This window comes from Vigna radiata, chromosome 5 (genome assembly GCF_000741045.1).
Source record: "Vigna radiata var. radiata cultivar VC1973A chromosome 5, Vradiata_ver6, whole genome shotgun sequence".
Classification (NCBI taxonomy): Eukaryota; Viridiplantae; Streptophyta; class Magnoliopsida; order Fabales; family Fabaceae; genus Vigna; species Vigna radiata.
This window is the reverse complement of record NC_028355.1, coordinates 12,689,085-12,710,752: the sequence shown is the minus strand read 5'-3', so window position 1 is coordinate 12,710,752 and position 21,668 is coordinate 12,689,085. Positions and strand designations below refer to the sequence as shown.

The following is a 21,668-nucleotide window of genomic DNA, read 5'->3' as shown; positions in this document are numbered from 1 at the left end:
CTCTCTCTCTCCTCTGCGCGCGACGCAGACTCAACCCTTTCTCTCTCTTCGACTCAGAGAGAAAAGAATATTTTCATTTTTAATATTTATTTTTCTGAAGAAAGCATTGTTGAAAACGCTTAAGCCTAACCTCCTTATCCTCAATCTCAATTCTCGCACATCCTGAGAGCAGGTGTTGTATCTAATCTACTTCGTATCTCAATTTTCTTCTTCTGTTTTTTATTTTTTCTTTTCAATTTTTGCTATATATATTATTATTCGGTTAACGTATCTGCACCTAGGAACGCGTGTCAGCGTCTGCATTTTCTGTAAGTAGGGTTTTCTTTATCAAAATTTCCCCTCTCTTTCCGTGCAGAGCGTCTCAGGATAATGCCGCTTTCTAGGGTTTTCTTTCCGGGCTGTGCTTTTCCCGTGGAGGCAGTGTTCGCTACTCTTCTTTAATTTGAGGTACCGTTTCATTGGGGGTGTGTTGTGAGGTATTGGTTGGTGCATTGTTGCGTTTCTTTTACCTTTTTTGGTTTATCGGATTTTTGAAGTTAATCAGAGAGTGACCGGTTAGTGGTGGTGCGGTGTCATTTATGATTCTTGAGTGATTGAGATGAGGTCCTGTGGGAGATCTGCTACCGTTAATGATCCCTCTGGAGGGTCTGTTATTGAGCAGCATTTGTACTCAGAGGTTGCGGAGCAGGTTGTTTCTGTGCAGGAGTCTTGTTTGGAAGTGGCCTGCAATGTTGTGGACTCTAATGCTGACCTCTCCACTGTGACCGATGGTTATGAGGGAGAGGACTTTGTGGGTTCTGCAAGGTGTATAGATGAGGGGTCTTGTGATGCTCTGGGTTTGGCAAGTGAATGTGAAAATGCTGATTTGTTGTCACTGGAGAAACCCGCTGAAGATGATTGCTTGAATTGTTTGGGGGTTTCTTATGGGGGCATTGAAGTTCCCTGTGCAAGCAGTGGCCCTGAGGGGAATTTTCAGGGTGAGGAAAACTTTGATTTGCGGTCGCGGCCCCTGACTACTGATGATTCACCGAGGCATTGTGCTCAACAGGATGGGCAGAAAGATGATAAGAGCCACGTGTCACCTGCAGCAGGAGATGAGTCCGTCGTGGGAGGCAAAATCGATGACACATGTCTTCTTGGTGATGTTTTCAATCATGTACTTGATTTCAGGGACTCTGAAATGTCTTTGGAATTAGAATCTGTAGCTGACTTGTTAGTTGATTGCAACCAGCAAAATGAGCAGCAGGAAATGATGAGAAATGCAGATTCCTTGTTCAATGTTGTGGAAAAATGTGATAATCTAATTGGGACAGAAGCTGATGCCTGCAGGCATATATCTCCTACTGTGGATATGGAAGTGCCATCTGGCGCATTATATGCAGATACCGAAGTAGATAGCACAAGTGACCCGAAAGATGGTGAGGTCCAGAATAGTACTTGTGAAGAAAAGGTTAAATCTTTTGTTGATGAAGAAATCATTGTCATTAATTCATGTGTAAAAATGTCATCCTCTCCAGGTTGCCAAGGGACTGTTGAGAGCTCATCTGTAGATTCTCCTTGTGAGCCTGCCTTGTTGGATCCAGGTTGTGAAATGAAGAATGATGTACTACAAATAGAAGATGCTTTCTGTAAATTGAAGGACTGTTCCTCAGAAGAAACTAGCAACTCTACCTTTAGAAAGCCGTTTTCTCCAGAATCAGGCCTGCCCTGGGTTGCTTCAATTGCCAACTGCTCTTCGAAGGATGTTTCTGATCTCCATTGTAAGGGGGATGATGTTTCTACTCCTACTGCTACCAATAATGCTGTGGACGATCCAGGGAAGATGGTTAATGATGGAAAAGAAGCACTTAATGTTGATTGTATCACTGAAAGCATTCCATTACTTTCTCAAAGGAGTAGTCGAAGAAGTAAAGTAGGCCGCAAGACACAGACCAAAAAGGCTTCAAGAAGAGGCAAAAACAAAACCAAGGTGACATGTCCTAATGGGGATTATATGAAGTTATATTCAGAGGCTGCTAGAAAGAAAAGAAGTTGTTTCTCCAAACCAGCTCGTTCTTCTATCTGGGGATTGATTGGGAATATTGAACATTTTTTTGAGCACGATAGTGAGCACGCAGTTCGTGAAGCTGTATGTCAAGAATTTGGAAAGGCAAGAAGCAAGCGTCAAAGTGGGAAAGCAGTTAAGAATAATGCAAGTACTGGCTCATTGAGTTCAGTAAAGAAGTGTCCTGTTTCAACCACCCGTGTTCGTCTAAAGATCAAATTTGGTAAAGAACCTGATTTAAGTTGCTCAAATGTCTTGACTCCTGAGTCTGTTGATGGCTTGGCTTCTGCGTCCTACTTGGAGTCTGGTTCAGCTTCTCAGAAAATAGCCAGCAATCTCGAAGATAAAATGTTGAAAGTGGTGACATTGGGCAATACAGAATCTTTCAACAATAACGTGGATAAGGATGACCTTGTTCGAAATGGACAAGTGGCTAATAGCCCCATAGAAGGACATACTGAAATAACGGAGAAGGCAGATGGAGATGTAGAGGAGCATTGTCTTGCAGCTCCTCCAGAGAAGGTGATTGAGGCATTGATTGAACCTATCAACAACAAGGGTATGGATCCTGGAACTTCACCTGATTCAGAAGTGATCAATTCAATTCCCGAAGTCCATGTTGCAGAGAGACATGAAGAAGATTTACATGATGCTGTTTTAGGTTCTTCTAAAGAGTTAAATTCTAAAGTGGATGCCACTGTAAGTAAAAGAGGGAAGAAGAAAGACAAACTTATCAGTTCAGGTATTTGTATCACTGAAGATGAATCTCAAGGTCCACCTAGGAACCGTAGAGGGAAGCAGTCAAAGAACCGCAGGGGTAAGAAAAATTGTACGGGTGCAATTAGCTCTTTGGATTTGTCTACTCCAACTCAGATAAACAAATCTGTGAGCAGTAAACAATTGTGCCCGGAATCTTTGTCCCTTTCTGGAGAGACTGAACTTGGACGCACTGCTGAGGCTTTGAAAGTTAAAAATGACATGGACATTAATACAAGTTGCAAACCATCAGTTGACAATGGATTTTCAGAATCTCAGGTTTCTGAGAATATGCTGTCTTCTGCAAGGCCTTTGGGTCGTAAACTACCTAAAAGTCTTAGACCCAGTAAAGTTAGCAGGACCAAATTTAAAGCTTCTGACTCGGCTGACAGGAAAAAGACTACATGTACACGAAAGGAGAAACAGAAAAAGCCAATTGTTAAGTCTGAAGTCAAGAGAAAAGGTGCCTCTCTTAAAATTACATGTGAAATGGAAGATCGCCCACATGCAGGTAGTTTTTTATGTCCCAAATTGACAGCATCATGTGTGGCATTTTTTTTTTTTTCATTTTGGGTGAATCTGAGACTGACGTTGGGTCCTTCATGATTATCTAAATTTTTATTTTATTAGTTTTTGATATTTTTTTTGATAGTTATATGGTTTGAGAAGGATATATTTAATTTTTGTCTCTCAGAAGCAAATATTGGAAATCATAAACTGGATGCTATCAGAAAAATTAATGCCGAGGACAACAAAGTATCAGTCAACATATCTAGTTTGGACACGCTGTCTGGTGTTGGACTGGGTGGGCAACTTCCGTCTCCCCGTAATGCGTGGGTGCGATGCGATGATTGTTACAAATGGAGGCGAATTCCAGCTGTGCTTGCAGACCTAATTGATGAAACTAACCGTACCTGGTATGACTTGTTTCATTCATGTTACTCTATTATTATTTTTCTATAATACCTGCGCAGAAGCTGAAGAGGTAGAATTTGATATAATCACGTATTTGTTTGCAATAGATTTTTTCACAATTGTCTTCACTTTTAATTAATTGACCATGTGCACCAGTGATTATTTGGGTTTTTGCATAGTTTTCATTAATTAGTCATGATTTATAGTTGTAGTTAATTGTTACAGTTGTCTTATGCCTCAAACATACTTTTCCCAGTTCAAATAACTTGTTTATTTTCTTGGGTGATCTTCTTTTGAAGGACATGTAAGGACAGCAGTGATAGAGCTTTTGCTGACTGTGCTGTTCCTCAAGAAAAGTCAAATGCAGAGATTAATGCAGAGTTGGGATTATCAGATGCCTCGGGTGACGAAGATGCATATGAAGGCTCCAAAAATTTTAAGGAATTAGAATATCGGCCTCCATTTGGTATGCTACATTTGTCATGAGTTTTTTATTTTTTAAATGAAATCTCAGCTTGACAATATACTGTTTTAGGAATATCATTTTTGTCTACTTGTCTGATGTTTAGCTTGCTCTATGCATTGCAGTTTCCCAGGGGTCAACTTTTACCCATATATTCACCAATGAATTCCTGCATCGTAGCCATAAAACTCAGACTATTGATGAGGTCCTGAATTATTCTAGTTTTTAATTATTACAAATGAATATCATATTACATAATTTGATCAAGTTTACCTGTGTTTGCTTTAGAATACAGAAGTGATAATGTTGGATTAGTGAAACTGGTCTTGTCGATTTCTTTATATGACTTGCAGAGGGATTGAGAGCTTTGATTTGCATATGATCTTTCCTTATTGAGTACACACACACACACATATATATATATATATATATATATGTATGTATGTATATATATACCTATATATATATGTATGTATGTGTATATATATATTATATATATACACACACATACATATATATATATATATATGTAATATTAAAAAGAATATTATAAGCCAATAGATTTGAGTCATTAAATTACTATCTGAAGGAAAAGTATTCTATTGCTATAATATTGATTAAGGTTTTCTTTTGATATAATTTTCTTTATATTTTTACTGTTATTATTATTATCATTACTATATTGTAAATTTTTGCCTTGCTTCCAATTTCTAAACTATGTCTTTCTTTTGCTATTACAGTAGTTACTGTCAGTTTTATTGTACATTTTGATTGTGGTTTATTATTTAATCATGACGGATAGCACTCAGGTTTCAATTAAGCTCTTTGGTATAACCCAATAAATTTGAGTCATTAAATTACTATCTGAAGGAAAAGTATTGTATTGCTATAATATTGATTAAGATTTTCTATTGATATAATTTTCTTTATATTATTCGTATTATTATTATTATTATTATATTGTAAATTTTTGCCTTGCTTCCAATTTCTAAAATATATCTTTCTTTTGCTATTACAGCAGTTACTGTCAGTTTTATTTTAGATTTTGACTGTGATTTATTATTTAATCATGACGGATAGCACTTAGCTTTCAATTAAGCTCTTTGGTATTTGAAAATTGAGCATCTGTTTTATATTCCTGAATTCATTACTCCTCTGAATATGTATCAGATAATGGTCTGTCATTGCAAGGCACCTCAAGAAGGAAAGTTCGGCTGTGGAGATGAATGCCTAAATCGGATGCTTAATATTGAATGTGCACAAGGAACATGCCCATGTGGGGACCGTTGTTCTAACCAGCAGGTCTATAAACTTGTTTTTTTATGAAATATATACCAATATTTGGTCATTTTGACAAATTGCATGACTGTCAGATAAATGTTTGATTTCAGTTCCAAAAACGCAAGTATGCTAGTCTGAGGTGGTTTAAATGTGGGAAAAAAGGTTATGGACTGAAGGCACTTGGCAATGTTGCTAAAGGCCAGTTTCTTATTGAATACGTTGGAGAGGTAAAATGTACAGTTCCTTTTTACTATCCCTATACTAATTTAGTAGTTTTACTTATTATTTTGTTATGATACATGTTCTATTGATTGTTCAGGATGATTATTAATTTTGTGATCCTATTTATCCTTTGGTTCCTTATTTTAGCTGAAGTTTTTGGGAAAGGAAGATTTAGTATTACCCTCTACGAAGTTATAGTTGCAGTTATGTTAAATTGGTCTCAACGAACTCTTCTCTTATTGTTTCATTCTCCCTAATCATTTCTTTTTGCCGAGTTTTAGTTTAATTACCACCATGTTCATCCTTAAAATGGAGATAGCCTGTCTTGCTTTTTTTTTTTCTTTTACTATTTGAATTACTCTTTAAATAACAGGGAAGAGGCATTGAAAAATATTAACGGTTTGGCTTGATTAGTAAGCAATGAATATTGTATTGATACGCGGTAGCACATGTGGAAAAAGCCATCACGTTTTGAGGGTAAAGAAAATTGTTTTTTTTTATTTATTGAGATTGATTTGGTCCAACTTAGAACCACTCAGCCTGGTTGTATTGGGGATGAAGAATAGCTTATGTCTGACAATCAACTTACTTTTCTTGTTAATGGAGGAGTAAGAAGATTGAATGGATTCTGTAATTAATGGATTATGTTATATCTTGTAGTGTTGGAATTTGCACTGCTATTCTTTATTGGGGCATTTATGCGCTTTATGTTGTATATGCAAAGGTGATGCACAACTTGTGCACATCATTCACTTTTAGGAACTTAAATATCTAATATATGGTCAAAACAGGTGCTTGATATGCAAACGTACGAGGCACGGCAAAGAGAATATGCTTTGAAGGGTCATCGACATTTCTATTTTATGACCTTGAATGGCAGTGAGGTATGAATTTAACCTACATATTTGTGTTTTAGCAAAGTAAAATTTAACTGTGGTTGGGTTGGAAGTGCAATGGATTTGTTCATGATAGCATGTTACACAAACAATTCTTTACATGAATAGATAGTTAGTAGATGTCATTTAACTTCTCCTATAATACATTCCTATTCACGTGCTTTGGAAATTACCTTCTCTTCCCTTCCTTCTAAGAAAAATTAACAAGGAAAGAAAGCTGTTTTCTTGGAATAAAATTCTTTTGCATGTCCTGATCTGGTGCTATGGGACTTTAGAAGAGCACATCATCCATATTACCTTCCCCTTAGAAATATCCCCGTAGAGAATTAAGAAATCCAGAAACCATTTCATTGTGAAAACCACGTCTGTGAAGGGAAACTTGCTGTACCATCCTATAATTGATTGTGAAATGTATCTTGTTTGGAATAATTTACTGTTTGTGGTAAGTTAAATGAATATTCTGTTTTACTTCCGCCAACAACTTGATTGGGATTCCACCCACAATTGAAATAGAGAAGTTAAAATTATGATTATATTTCTTGACTAAAAATGGAGCATAAAAAGGTGAAAGATCTCTCCTAAAGCCTCTTTTATTGTCCAGCACTTGCTGAATTCTCAAACGATAACAAGTAACAATGTAGAATGATTCCTCTTACCCTTCCATTCTCCTATTTAGTTATCTAAATAATCCTGCTAACCAGCTGTTCTTAACGAGAACCTTTTTTTTTTCCAAGCAAATATCTTTGACCCATCTGTAATAACATAGCTTGAGGATAGCTGTTTGAGGTATTCACACCTCTACTAGTGATTAATCTGGATTGTGTATTTATTTTGACCGCATTTTGTGACTGCCTGATATCTCAATACCGCAAAGCATATCATCTTATCTGGATTTTAACATGTTTCAAGTTTTTCAGTTTTTGCTATTTGCTTCATATTGTAACTAGTGTGAGCATTAGTTGGGTCTCGGGGATGGTGTCATCTAGCTCTTTTAGCATGATTTGTTATTGTCTCCCTATTGTTAGATTTTCAGCTGTTTGTTATTATAGACTACTGTCATTCACAATTCTTTATTTTCAGGTAATAGATGCAAGTGCTAAAGGAAACTTGGGGCGTTTCATTAATCATAGTTGTGATCCTAATTGTCGGACAGAAAAGGTGATTATTATTACCTTTTTTAGGTTTGTTTAATAAAGGCAATGATACTACTACTCGAGAACCTTTTCTTTTAATTACTGGAACCGTTTTCTTGACTACTTTATTTTTTGCATTTTGCTTATCTTTTACCAGGAAACGTCGATGTTAGCTTTTCCTGAACATATTATTTAATGCCGTTTAGCATATTAATTCCTTGAGTATGAATTTCATAATTCCGCCATTGTTTTCAATTACCTGATCTTGTGTTTGATCCTTTTTTTAACAGTGGATGGTGAATGGGGAGATCTGTATTGGACTGTTTGCACTGAGGGATATTAAGCAGGTGTGCATTCTGCCTCCACTTACTATTTTCATGTGTGCTGTTAATTCCACTGGATTTTGCAGTTTTGTGTTGTGGAACATTGTTGCTTCTATGTTTCAGATTGTGACCTTGGAAGTTTAATCAATTAACTTCAATTTCTTTTATTGTTTGTCTTTGTGTATTATTATTATCGAACATGGGAAAATGTGAATCTCCTTACAAAACTTTTGTATTTTAAGTGTTAAAATGGATGGCTATGCTGCCTTTCCATAAGATGAAATATAAAATATTTTGTCATTTGAGCCAGAAATATGCTTAATTGAACAAAAGGTTGGCTGATTAATGGTTATGGCTTCTTTTTCTTCCAATTGAGTTTAAGTTATGCCGCTCTAACAAAGCTTTCATAGTCATTTAATTTATTGCTTGTAAGGCACCCGTCCTACCCATTTATTATTGTCTTTTTACTTGTATTTGTTATTTCATGCTTGTTGCCTACCCAGAATTATTTGTGAACATTGTTACTTATACAAGATTAGCAAACATTCACGAGGTTGATAAAATATATTAATTCGAATTTTCTTTGTATATACTGAATTGATGTTTTCTTTTTTTTTGGGGCGAATAAGGTTGAAGATTTGTGGTTAGTTTGAGGACTTGGAGGTCCTATTTTCATGCCTTATGAGTTTTGGATTATGAGACTAGAAAGCTTTAATGTTTAGTATTGTCTTCTAAGCTGAACTTTTTTACCAATACCTTCCTCAGGATGAAGAATTGACATTTGACTACAACTATGTAAGGGTTTTTGGTGCTGCAGCAAAAAAATGTTATTGTGGTTCACCTAGTTGTCGAGGTTATATAGGTGGTGGTGATCCACTTAACGCTGAACTGATAGTTCAAAGTGATTCAGAAGAGGAATTTCCAGAACCTGTTATGCTTACGAGAGATGGTAAAATTGAAGAGGCACCCAAGTATTGTAATAATGATGATACAGAATCTGCTAGAAATATGTTAAAAGGCAGGGATGTATTGGAAAAGTCTACAAGTGCTATAGATTCAGATGGTTCTCCAGAAAAAGAAAGTTCCATGAACCCTACCTCTGCTGTTTCTCTGTTGCAAAGCTCAGCAGAAATGGAGGATTCAAAGGGCAAGTTACCATCTGCCATTCGAGTTGAAGAAATTTCTCAACAAATGGAGGATGTAACAAGCAAACCCATGCCTGCCGTACAAGGATATGAAAAGGAAAAGGAATCAGAGTTTGCAGACAAAACTTCTCCCACTCAAAGATTAGAGACTACTTCTCCTCTTACAGCTTCCAGCAAAATATTAACTAATTCGACTGGTAGTAATAGGGAATCCAAGTCTGAAATAATTGAAGGCAAGAAGAATCCCAAGTTAAATGGTTCTGTTAAAAAGGGAAAGGTGCATACTAGTCCTCCAAATGGCCTTAAAGCCGAGGTGACAGCCAATAGATTGCAGTTGTCATCTGTCAAACATAAAAAGGTTGAAGGTTCTTCCAATGGACGGTTTGAAGCAGGTTAGTCATCCTCATTTGTTTAGCAACATGGTCATTTAAATAATTTTTAATGGATAAACCACTTTGTTTCCTGCAGTTCAGGAGAAACTTAATGAGTTGCTGGATGGAGATGGGGGAATAAGCAAAAGAAAGGTAAGTACTTTACAGTTTCCAAGTGAACATAATATTTAAAATAGGTACATTTATTTGGAAGCTAGGGCATGAATGTATATGCTCCAGCTTGTTTTTTTAGTTAATACAGGTTATGCACCAAAGCAAGAGATATCAATCTCTACTGCTGTAGACCTTAAATATATTCGTTTTACATAATTATAGGAAATAGTTTATTTGTGTTCTTTTTTTTTTTTTTCCAATTTTATTACTTCTGAGTGGCTTAAAGTTGAAGGTATTGCGGGGCTTCTATCCTGGCAGTTTTATGTTTAGTTTTCACCATTTGACTGACCTCACCCTTTTTCTTGTAACAGGATGCTACCAAAGGGTACTTGAAGCTTTTGTTTCTTACTGTGGCATCCGGTGATAGAAGCAACGGTGAAGCAATTCAAAGGTCCGCTCTTCTCTGCCTTTCTGTTTCTTCATTAGAGAACACATTGTATTCAGTTATATTAGATTTTCTCATGCTTCATGGACCTGTCAATACATTATAAAGGAGATTTTAAACTTTGGTTGCAGTAATCGAGATCTTTCCATGATACTTGACGCCCTTCTGAAAACAAAATCTAGAGCAGTGCTGAATGATATAATTAACAAAAATGGTAATATATATTTGCTTGTTATGTGACGCATTTTTCTCTGTACATATCTTAAATGTGTAAAACTCATTGGACATTTTATTGGTTTTCCTTGTAACTATACTGTTGCTTCTCAGGTTTACAAATGTTACATAACATTATGAAGCAGTACAGGCAGGACTTCAAAAAAATTCCAATACTGCGAAAGCTTCTGAAGGTGCTTAGATTACTCATATTTTAGGTTTTTGTTATATTCCTTCTGACTAAGAGATTATATATAGTGTTTGGATATAGTATTTCAAAATTTCTTAAGGATTTCTTTTATACTAAAGACGGGTTTAAAATGCATAGGAATTTAATTGCTTCAAATGAATTTAGAAGGAACATAAAAGGAGTGTGGAAGGAGAGTGGTGCTGTGAAGTCAGAGTGCACTTAAAATTTCTGAGTGAGAGTTGACAGTGAGACTCTGGAAGAATGAAGGAATTACTTTTTTAGGAGCTATTTGATTTTTTTTTTTTCATTTTGCTTTAAAAATATCCCTTGAAAAATTTGAATCTTTTAATTTTTTTTTTGGATTAAATACTCTTAAAGTTATTTTGAATTATGGTATTTTCAACCCTACTAAAAATTGAATTCCTCTTGAAACTTCTTGCCCAGGGACTTCATTTTTGTGTTGAATTCTCCATTTTATATGATTCTTCTGATGCTATTTCTTCTATTTACCTAAAACGTAAAAATCTATTATGCAATTCTCCAATGGAAATGTTGTGAACTCATAAAGCTCATAATATATTTTATTCCTCTCATTATCTGGAATGTTTAATCTGGTAATTGTTGCTTAGGTGCATAAATTTGACCATCCTATAGTATTCAATAAGTTCGTTGCTGGTAGATCTTAGTCTCTTCTATGCAGTTCATCTTTCTTCATTCTCTAAGTATTAGTATTAAGATAATATATTGCTCGATCACCTCTATTTTTTGCAGGTCTTGGAGTACCTAGCAGCAAGCAAGATTTTGACACCTGAACAGATTAATGGTGGTCCTCCGTGTCATGGGATGGAGAGGTCAGAAATTTTTAAAATATAACCTCCCCGAAATTTCATGGGGCAATTGTATTATATTGTTGTAGTGTAGCGCTAAAGTATCTTTCTTCATTTATGTTTCTTCATCACCTATTTTTGTTTGGCAAGTATGAATTTGATTGACATAAGATACAAAATAACATTTTTTTGTCAAAGTGGTTTTAAGCATGAAATATGTTTTCTTCAAGTCATCTCCCTTTTCCTATTCCATATTTTTTGGGAGGGAATTGAATCAATTGACGCTTTGGTTTTTACTTTCCCTTAATAATTGGGAGATGTAAAATCTATTACAACTTTTTTTTTTCTTTTTTTAACATTTTACTAGTATGACATGACATTTTTAGTAGTAATCGATAAGTATTGATATTCTTGGTGTACTTGAGATATTAGAGAATGTAATAGAAACTAACAGTCAGAATGAGAAAGAAAATAATTTTTACTGAATATTGTTAGAGATACGATTTGATTGCTTTAAAAAGAGAGATGGGACATGATTTGATAGCGAAATATCTTATGAAATAGTTCTCATTATTAGATATGGGTGGTGTCTTATTATTGTATCACTGCTTTATTGTAAATAAGAATACTCTTGTTTGTAGCCGAGATACTTAATTTATTATATTCTTTCTTGGTTTCTCATTTCTCAACATGGTACTAGAGTGGTGCCATCGTCCAGTGATCTTTTTGTCAGTAATCCTTACATCAAATAGGATGAATGAACTAGTAGGAAAAGAGAAATTTCTCATCCAAGGATTGCCCCTTAAGAAAGATCTGATGCTCAATTTTCTAATGACAACTTTTCTTAGTGTACCCTTCTTTCCTTCTTCTTCAATTCATATCTAATAAGCATGTTGACCAATTTCGCTTGTATTGCTTTGTGGCTTTGCCGCCCTGAAAATGAACTTTTTGGTCCGTGATCATAATTCCTCTTTCATCAACTTTGCATATTAAGTACTGCCTTGTCTCCTAATTGGAAGGAAATTTTTATTTTTGTAGCTAATATCCCAATGAATGTTTGAGTAGAATCAACTTTGCACTTCTAGTTAAGTATGCAAAATATATCTTCACTCAATATGGGGTCAATTCTGCCCCCTTTATGATTTTGGGCTAGCTGCATTATCTTTGATGAAGCCCAATTGGAAGAATGTCCATTATGGAATGGTTGCTCACTGGTAGTGATTTAATAACCACACGGAAGCTGGCATCCTGTGGCTCCAGTGGTGGTGGAGATATATGTAGACAGTATGTAACCTGCGCTTTGACGGCAGCTATTTGTGATATCTGACTTGGCCAAAATTCCATAGCTATGTCATCATTGAAGCTCTCATATTGACAATGGTTCCTGTCTTTTTGCTCCTTGGCCTGTCCACTGCATCTCCAACAACACCTTTTATTTTATTTTTCCCTTTTCTTGTTTCTTTATTACCCTGACAATGATTTTCAAAACCTAAATCCTCTATTTGGTTGCTCCGCCTCTTTCCCAATGTCATGCAATCTACATACCCCAAGTCAAGTTTTGACTTCATCTCAGTATTGGGTTGTTCATATATTGTCTCTGTTGCCTTCATCTACTGCACCTTACCGAACTTTTCAGTGGCACAATCCTATAGGCTTATCCTGCCACTCACGTTTCTTGCCTGAGAACAGGTCTCAACACAGTTACTGGAGGTCTTGTCACTCTTTGCAAGAATCTAGCTGCCAGTCTTGCCCTCTGGCATGATTATCCCTTGGATGGGTTTCTGTCTCAATTTTCTGTTCTTGCTTCGAGGTAGTAAATTCTTCAAAGGCGTGGCTACCAAAGCTACCTCTAAATCTTTTGATCGAAGTTGTAGAAGATTATTCTCAATCTGAATTTAGGATCTTTTTACTGTAGGTGTACAACCAAAGCATTGCCACACCCTTAACACTTATAAATGCCAATCACAATGTATTTGATGTGAATGGATTTCTTGAACTTCAAATTTCTCAGTCCTAGCAATCCGCCCAATTGGGTCTGCCCTCACACATATTAGCAGTTCTTATCTTCTGAACCCAAATGCGTGCTTCCTCCATCTCTAACTCGGATTGTCCCTCAAATATCCGGAAGGTTGAACCAAATTTTTAGGAACCATGAGATGGATTGGCAAAGAAAAGATATTTCATCAAATAGGATGAAAAGAACATAGACTAGGATGGAAGTTTCTCCTATAAGGGTTTTCCCTCCATCAAGAGCCAATGCTCAATTTACAAATGACAACTTATCTGAATGAACCCTTCTATTCTTCTTCTTCCCACTTAAGTCCTCTTGTCCTAATATTCTTCCCATTATGAGAACTGAAGCTTTTGTAATACTTGGTACTCACGTCTCATGTGCCTAGATGTTATGCTTCATTCTAAACCAATTGATAACATTGTCACTTGCCTATTGATGTAAACAACACGAAATTTTCTGCCCTTCTGTAGTTTTTGTCTTGAACCCTAATGTGGAATCAATTATTTCATTGCTGCGAATCTTCAAATCATTTGCACTTTTGTTTTGACTAGAAAAGATGTTATATTTTTTTCTTCAAAAAATTTGCACTAATAATTTGTTTTTACGTTCAGCTTTAGAGAGTCAATGCTTTCTCTGACAGAGCATGATGACAAACAGGTATCTGTTATGCTAACTTGTTCATTTCTAAAGCGCACACAAGTGCCAATAAATGTTTTAGAGGATTTTTTCAACTATTTGTATATATCTGTTTTGGGGACAAATAATAGAATCTTTGAATATTTTTGTTGTTTTGTTTGCACGTGTAGGTCCATCAAATTGCTCGAAGCTTCCGAGACAGATGGTTTCCCAGACCCAACAGAAAACATGGCTATTTGGACAGGGATGATAATAGAATGGAATCTCACAGAACTTTCAATGGTAACAGATTTTCAGCATCACACTGTCATAGACATGAACAGGATTTAAGGGCTGCAGAAGTAATTGACTGTAGTCAGCAGTCTATGCACGTGACAACTCCAGTAGATGCTGATACCCAGGAAAGCTGTCCTGCCCACTCTGTAGATGTGGTTGAAATCAAAGGACCTAAAAAACGGAAGCGCAAGAGCCGATGGGATCAACCGGGGGAGTCAAACTCACTTTCTGATGCTGTTATGAGCTCCGTTGGTGAAAGCCAGAACATTCATGAGGATGTTCCACCAGGGTTTTCGTGTCCATTAAATGCTTCTTCCCTAAACTCTGGCAATCTTGTATTGCAAAATGCAAGCCGTTCTGGATGTCCCTCTGATTTAGTAGTTGGTCATTCAAAAAGGAAATTTAATTCTCGCTTGCCTGTGGCTTATGGAATGCCATGGTCTGTTGCCCAGCAATATGGAACACCTCATACTGAATTTCCAGAGCGCTGGGTCACTGCACCTGGCATACCTTTCGTTCCATTTCCTCCACTACCCCCATATCCTCGAGACAATAAAGACTCTCAACCTTCTAATAATTATATTGCTATGATAATCGATCAGCCTGCTGAAGCTATGACAAGGGATCACTCTGCTGAAGTCAAGGAGGGCGATAACAGTAGTATGGTCACTTGTTGCGCAGATGATATGATTCCCAGCACAACTAGTGCTAACCCTGAAGAGTCAAACCTTCTGTTTGAGGACAACGAAGCCAAACGAATGAAGGGTGACTCCCATGATTTGGTAACGAAGTACTATAGACAGCAGAAATGGAATAATTCAAAAATACATCGACCATGGTTCCGGAGGAATGCATGGAAATGTAATGAGAACAACTCTAATGGTGATATGTGCAGTATAGGTGTAGATGTACCAAAAGAGTCGGAAGATACTTGTGATGCGGAGGATGCAATCTGTAGAGAGGAGAAAGGTGGCAATAATATTTATTAGCATGCACAGCAGCAATATTGTTCACAGGAAAAAAAGAAATTATTTTTGTTTTCTTTTTTCTTCCTTATACATTAATGTACTGTCAATTCATTCGTTCCTGAATCTATTATTCAATGAAAATATCATTCAATTTCATCATTCCTCTCCTTCACTTTTTACCCTACATGGGGAACTCCTGTTCCCAATATTGATCCTGCCCAAACCTTCAAGACGGGTGGATGTTTCTCTTCACTTCTAATTCTCTCCCAAAATGGAAAACCTATTGATGACTGATAAGACTATTGTTCAACCGTTTCTCTGTTAAGTGAAAGTATCCCTTCTGTCTGATTTATTAGTTGAATCCCAAAGATCATTTATTTTCTTTGGGTCTCATTTATTTTGTATTATTTTTAAAGTTGGTTCTTTGGTTTTTTAGGATACAAATGTCTTGAGAAGGAAGAAACGTTTCAGTTTTTTATAGGGATTCCCTCCTTTCTTCTAAATACGAAATGCTTAATCGTTGGCAACTTTATTTTGCAGTTATTTTGTTCTTGTAAAAATTGTTGATATTGATGCCTTCACGTGAAGATGTCAAACGAGGTATTATTTTTTATTATTTGATAGCCTACCTTCGATTGTTAGCTTAGATCTCTAAAACCGGCCAGAGTCTAGAAATTCAGGTTTCATTAAATGTTTGGGGTTATAGGTTGTTCCATTTTTTGTTTGTACGAGTATTGTTCCAGTTTCCATTTCCCTCTTTTAGGTAGAATGTTAAAGTTTTATAGTTAATTAACATTACTTTTTTTACTAATATAATGGTAAGATTCTGAATATTCTGAAAGTAATAAAATAATGGTATTGAATAAATATGATATTACCATTTTAAAATTTACAAAGTGGAATAAATATTATTTTTTTAACATAATTATCTTAAAAGTTCATTTTCAAGAGTACGATAATATGGATTTTGGGTTAGATGGCAGTATACTTCTTTTTCATTTACCTTTCAACATATTTTAAATTCTTATTACGTCATAAACTTAATCTCCTTTTGATTTTTGATGATCATACAACAAAACGGAAAGAAAATGTAGAACACTAGAGGAATGAGTACGTTATTGTTGCTTTTGCATTTACAAATACCAAATAAGTGTACAAAAAACAAGTAACGATTCTCATATGAAGGAATTCTTCCCATATCAGGGTACAACATTGCACATAAATTGCTAATTGATTGAACTAACACAAATCCAAGCTTAGTACTCAGCATCGCCATTTGGCAAGGGAGAAAGAAAAATGAATCCCCCTTTTCTCCAAAAAAGTTATACTTGTCACCAAAAAGGAAAAATACAATGTTTATGATAACAACAACTCATCTACAACACACAAAAAGCTTTCTTATATTCACTTATGCAGTTTTCCTTGGCCAACCAGTATACACTTCATCAGTATCTCTTCAGCAAACTTCTAACACGAACAAAGCACCAAGTTTTTAACAATGTCTTATGCTTTTTCCAACCATCAAAATACCTACCAATCACTTTCCTATAACTAGGCCTCTGCTGAATCAAAACCCAATACTCAGCAATGTTTGGCCTCCCAGTTATGTACTCTTTCTCTAAATCCAAGAGCACTAAACGAGACAACACTGGAATGAGCATTACATCAGCCATAGTAAACTCTTGACCTGCTAAATAAGGCGTTTCACTCAGCTGCTTCTCTACTTCATCAAGCAGCCTAATCAAATGCTCCCTGCTCCTTATCAACACTTCTGAATCTTTCACTCTCTCTTCAGTTTGATATGCTTCTTTTAACTTCCTATGGTAAGCACCTGCTAGTTCTGGTGACTCGGACATTCGAGCAATCACCACTCTTCTTAAGAACTTAGAAACATATATTCTGTATTTCTCTGGTACATGGGAAAGGGAAAAATACTTTGGATTCCACTCTTGTACCTTCTGCATCCATTCAATCACTTCCTTGTTACTGCTACTGATATTTTCAGACCCAGAGGAGAACACGGCAATTCTTTCTATGTACCTGAAAATCCAATACCACTATAAAATCTCCACTCATAAAGTTAACATAAAAGCATTTGAAAGTAGTTCAACTTCAACAGTTAGGTTAAGGGATTAAGCTTTATCAAGCAACAGTAGCATATAGAATGCGGCAATTGTTGCTCTAAGGGAATTGACTTGGAAAGTGATAAATAGATAACGGATTCTTTCATGCAGAATTTCCACATGGCCGTGTCATGTGAAAATTTTGTGTTTCTCTCTGAACATTCACAAATTTTAATATAGTCCTACCTACTTAATTTCTATGAAGAGACATTTTTCATTTCAAATTATGTTCATGTGGAAACTCAACATGAGAGAATCCATTCCTTGATAAAGATGTCGAAAGAAGCTCTGTCAGCTAAATATATTTCGGTGGGGATAACTTCTAATGCTGCATAAATCTTCAAAGTAAAATATAATCATAGAAATAAGAGCTAACCCTATATAATCAGGAATACATATATATTATTAAGAACTTTTTCTATTTATATCTGTTGTCAAAAGATACCAAATTCCATATATTGTAGTGATTTATTTTTTTTCAATATAAATAAGACATTTGTACGGTCTCAGAAACATCATTTCAGCTTAATGTTTTTCTTTTCCTACGGTTTAAGATGGTATTAGAACTACTTCATAAGATAGTATAAGAGTTTATCGGTATCTATCCTAGTAAGCTTTATTAAACTTTTCGTGAATTTTCTATTCCCACGCTCAAAATATCCAGTTATCAGCATTCAGAGGGTTTAAATATGACCAAATCATAGTATATATAAGTGGATAGAAATTTGTCTTACTAAGCCTATTTTGCAATGTTGAGTTAAAATTAAAATCCACGTTTTATAGATAAATGTTTACAAAAGGAAGAAATAACATTAAGAGGAGGATGACAGAATAAGTTGTGAAGAGGGCATACTGGATTATATCAATAGTCTTGTAAAGAATGTGAGAGCCATTTTGGAAAACTGGGAGTCTTCCACCAGGATTCATCTTGAAGAATGAAGAATCCAAGTTCTTGCCAGTTACAGGATTGACATGGTGTGATGTGTAATCAATGCTTTTCTCTTCCAACGCAAGTCTCACCTTCTGGCTGTCCAAATCAAATGGATGATGATACAATTGCATTTTCTTATCACCTAAGGAATTAAGAAGAAGCAGGATGTGCTAGAGGTGAAATATGTATGCACCAACACCAGAAATCTTTCAGAACACTGAAGTCTGCAAAACATTGGTATCCAAGTTGTCAGTAAGCAACATCTGCAATCATAATTAAAATTCTATAATTAAAGCTTAAGAAATACAAAATCATGTGAAAGGCCAGCAAAATAAGGGAGAATGTGAGACAGGGTCAAGAAAAGGATAAAACATATTTTTCTAGTCACTAATTATTTAGAAATTAGCCGACCTGTGCAAGAAGCATCCAGAGAAGAACTAATCCCACATGTCATACATAATTAATAATCTATGCACAACTCAGAAAGTTCAAAGCCACATATTTAAGTATTTATTCCTAGAATTCAGTTTCTCTGCTAAGGCTGTTTTGTGGTATCCCAGTTTCCAAAATACACGACTTTGATATATTGAAAAGACTTTTATTATATTTTAAAACATCAAAATAATTATATATCAGTGTATTTTATGGTACAGCAGAGAAACAGTGAAAAAAACTGCGCAAAAATCCAAATTCGTATTCCTATCATTCCAAATACAAGAAAATCGACGGACGGGCAGCGTTGATTGTTAGTCTTACATCAGTTTTAAGCAATGATGTATTATTATTCACCTAAGAAAAAATCCGATACTCATATGACCCCGTGCAAAAAATTCAAGAGTAAAAAGCTCTACATTCAGTCGTATATGAAAAATAAAGGAACATCCAACAAGAAACCATGATCCAACCCCAAAAGTTAAGGATTTGATAAAAGGAATGATATCAGTCAACCCAACCCATCACAGATAGTTTCAAAATGATCAGAAGAAGTTAATAAATATTAGATGGGGTTAAGGGTGACGGAGTTCGGAAGATTCATGAAGAAAATAAAAAGAATTGATGCGTAGAAGTATAGAATTGTATAAAATAGTTGAGAAACTCAGCACAGAGAAGAGAGATAAGCATAAGAAGGAATGAAATGAATGAGAATATACCAGAAGAAGGAGAAGAAGAAAAAATGAGTCTTTTTGGATTGCTGAAATCAATGACAGCGAAAAGGATTGGAAACCACAAACTGAATACTGATCAGAATTTTACAACAAATTAAGTCACACTTTAAGGTTGCTGTTGGAACACACGTCTACTCGCTCAGCTCAATTCACACCTGTCACGTAATCATTTTTCCCTTTTATTTTTTTATGGGTTAAATATGATTTTAGTCCTTGATTTTGGTTTTAGTCTCTCTTTCAAATTATAATACAATTTAATCCTTTAACTTTAGAAAACTCTGGTTTTAATCTTTTTATCAAATTTTTTAAACTTTATTTGCTGTTTGAAGCACCTTACATCATAGCATTTGAATTGTTTATACTATTTGACACATTTTTGTTTCCATGTTAACTGATAAACGCGTTTAAAACAATAAATAAAGTTAAAAAAAATTGGTAAAAAGGATTAAAACCAGAGTTTTCTAAAGTTGAAAAACTAAATTGTACTATAGATTGAAAGATGGACTAAAACCAAAATCGTTCCAAAGTATACGGACTAAAAACATATTTAACTTTTTTTATTAACAACATAATTATTCAGAAAAAATAAATAAACATTTTTAATTCAATTTTATGTCGATAATTATTCAAAACTCACAATTTTATAAACATTTTAATCCCCGTATTTGCATCTATTTATGTACACACCAACGACCACACACGTGTTAAATATACATTCATACTTGAATGCATTAAAAAAAAATCCGAAAATTTAATAAACTTTCATTATTTCTTTTCTGCTACACTTAAGCTTTAGAGTGAAACTCGCGTAAATAAGGTTTATTGGGATAAAATTATCCAAGATAAAAATAAATAAATTAGTTTTCTAGAGCTGTATTATATAACTTTTTCAATTATATTGTTTTTATTTCATTTTGCATATAAACTTATTTTGTGAAGTATATTATTCTATTTTATTTTTCTTAATTTTTCTCCAATATTTTCTTAAAAGCTAATATAAAAATACGTAATACTTGTATTTATATTGTTTAGTGATATTTTAATCGAGGATGTAAGATACTTCTTGGTTTAATATAGATACTCATAACGGGTGGGCTTTGGCGTTTTCTGTTTGGGTAATTACGTTTTGCACCATTACATTATTTTCGCAACTCCCATTTAATGAAATTATACACTGTGTAGTAACAAGAGCTATCAAACCTCAGGCCGGATCCAACCCCAGAAGCTATTCATAAAATTTGTTTCGGCCCGTTGGATTTCATTTTTAAAATAGACTAATTATTTTGTGTGGTGACTCATTTTAAAAACTAAAAAAAGAAAAACTTGTAAAATTAATTTATATATATATATATATATATATATATATATATATAATTTATGATTTATTTAAAATTTAAATTCAATAATATTATTTTAAAAGAAATTCTGGAAATGTTTTCATAATGTATTTTTTTTCTGTTTAATGTATATAAATAATTGTTTTTACAAAAGTAACATAACATCTAATCTCATATAAAAGGCTATATACCTACCTCAAAGACAATACTTTTGAGTAACCCATCTTTTTCAAAATTATCTATATAAAGAAGATCATGAAGAGAAAACAATAATAATTACACATATCTTTATGAGATCAAAATGCTCTTGCATTTGTATTTTTCTAGCTTTTTGAAAAATAAAAATATTTGTAATAAGCTTTTCATATAAACTTTGTATTCTTCAAATATTCTCTTTAAGAGAGATTCTATCTATACTTGTTTTTATAAAAATATCATTGTTTTTTATAATAAAAAATAATTTAAAATATTTTATTGTTTAATTCAGGAAGAATTAAACGTTATACTTAGTTGAATTATTTGATACCAAGAATGATTATATTTGTTGCAAACTAAGAGTGATTAAACTCGTTCTATGTTTTGAAAGATAATGAAAGAGTGCTTAAAGAAAAACTATACAAAATTGAGTTAGAGTGAAGTAATATAAAAACAACTCTTCTTCCTTATTATCTTTTTATTAACTTTTTAATCCTTTTATCTTAAGTGTTTAATTATATGTACAAACCGTCTAACTCCTACCAACAACGTCTAACAATTTTAGAATCTACTCAAACTTCCTTTTAGATTTAGAGTTTGACATTTTAATTTCAAATACTGAACTATTTATTATGCATCCTTACAACTATGCAAAAATAGCTGTGAAAACTTCATCGTCTAATT

At 34.5% G+C, this 21,668-nt stretch overlaps 2 protein-coding genes across 11 annotated transcripts; one reads left to right on the top strand and one right to left on the bottom strand.

Moving 5' to 3' along the window:
- On the top strand, positions 1-15,389 carry LOC106761887 (histone-lysine N-methyltransferase ASHH2). 3 transcript variants are annotated; one of them, XM_014645485.2, is made up of 19 exons: positions 1-172; positions 356-447; positions 537-3,311; positions 3,495-3,717; positions 4,015-4,181; positions 4,304-4,383; positions 5,349-5,480; positions 5,570-5,686; positions 6,473-6,565; positions 7,658-7,735; positions 8,001-8,057; positions 8,799-9,570; positions 9,647-9,702; positions 10,035-10,114; positions 10,240-10,322; positions 10,436-10,515; positions 11,283-11,362; positions 13,964-14,009; positions 14,159-15,389. In XM_014645485.2, the coding sequence occupies exons 3-19, from the start codon at positions 599-601 to the stop codon at positions 15,251-15,253; spliced, it is 5,952 nt and encodes a 1,983-aa protein (XP_014500971.1). In that variant the 5' UTR covers positions 1-172; positions 356-447; positions 537-598; the 3' UTR covers positions 15,254-15,389. The 3 variants fall into 3 exon arrangements, with proteins under 3 accessions (XP_014500971.1, XP_014500972.1, XP_014500970.1); XM_014645486.2 differs by having other exon boundaries at positions 356-1,418; positions 1,518-3,311; XM_014645484.2 differs by having other exon boundaries at positions 356-3,311.
- Positions 15,390-16,412: 1,023 nt separating this feature from the next.
- LOC106759871 (glutathione S-transferase TCHQD) lies at positions 16,413-19,561 on the bottom strand. Of its 8 annotated transcripts, none has more exons than XM_014643238.2 (3): positions 19,438-19,561; positions 18,209-18,510; positions 16,413-17,272 (listed from the first exon to the last, which is right to left on the bottom strand). In XM_014643238.2, exons 2-3 carry the CDS (start codon positions 18,415-18,417, stop codon positions 16,678-16,680), a joined length of 804 nt encoding a protein of 267 aa, XP_014498724.1. In that variant the 5' UTR covers positions 18,418-18,510; positions 19,438-19,561; the 3' UTR covers positions 16,413-16,677. The 8 variants fall into 8 exon arrangements, with proteins under 8 accessions (XP_014498724.1, XP_014498725.1, XP_022636333.1 ...); XM_014643239.2 differs by having other exon boundaries at positions 18,209-18,549; positions 19,438-19,526; XM_022780612.1 differs by lacking the exon at positions 19,438-19,561 and adding an exon at positions 18,594-19,423.
- Between the last annotated feature and the right edge of the window lie 2,107 nt (positions 19,562-21,668).

Coding starts and splice junctions, on each gene's coding strand:
- LOC106759871 (XM_014643238.2), bottom strand. CDS start 18,417: ATGCAATTGTATCATCATCCATTTGATTTGGACAGCCAGAAGGTGAGA. Junction 17,273..18,208: donor AAGACTATTGATATAATCCA/GTATGCCCTCTT, acceptor TTGGATTTTCAG/GTACATAGAAAGAATTGCCG.
- LOC106761887 (XM_014645485.2), top strand. CDS start 599: ATGAGGTCCTGTGGGAGATCTGCTACCGTTAATGATCCCTCTGGAGGG. Junction 7,736..8,000: donor CTAATTGTCGGACAGAAAAG/GTGATTATTATT, acceptor TTTTTTTAACAG/TGGATGGTGAATGGGGAGAT. Junction 10,516..11,282: donor TACTGCGAAAGCTTCTGAAG/GTGCTTAGATTA, acceptor TATTTTTTGCAG/GTCTTGGAGTACCTAGCAGC.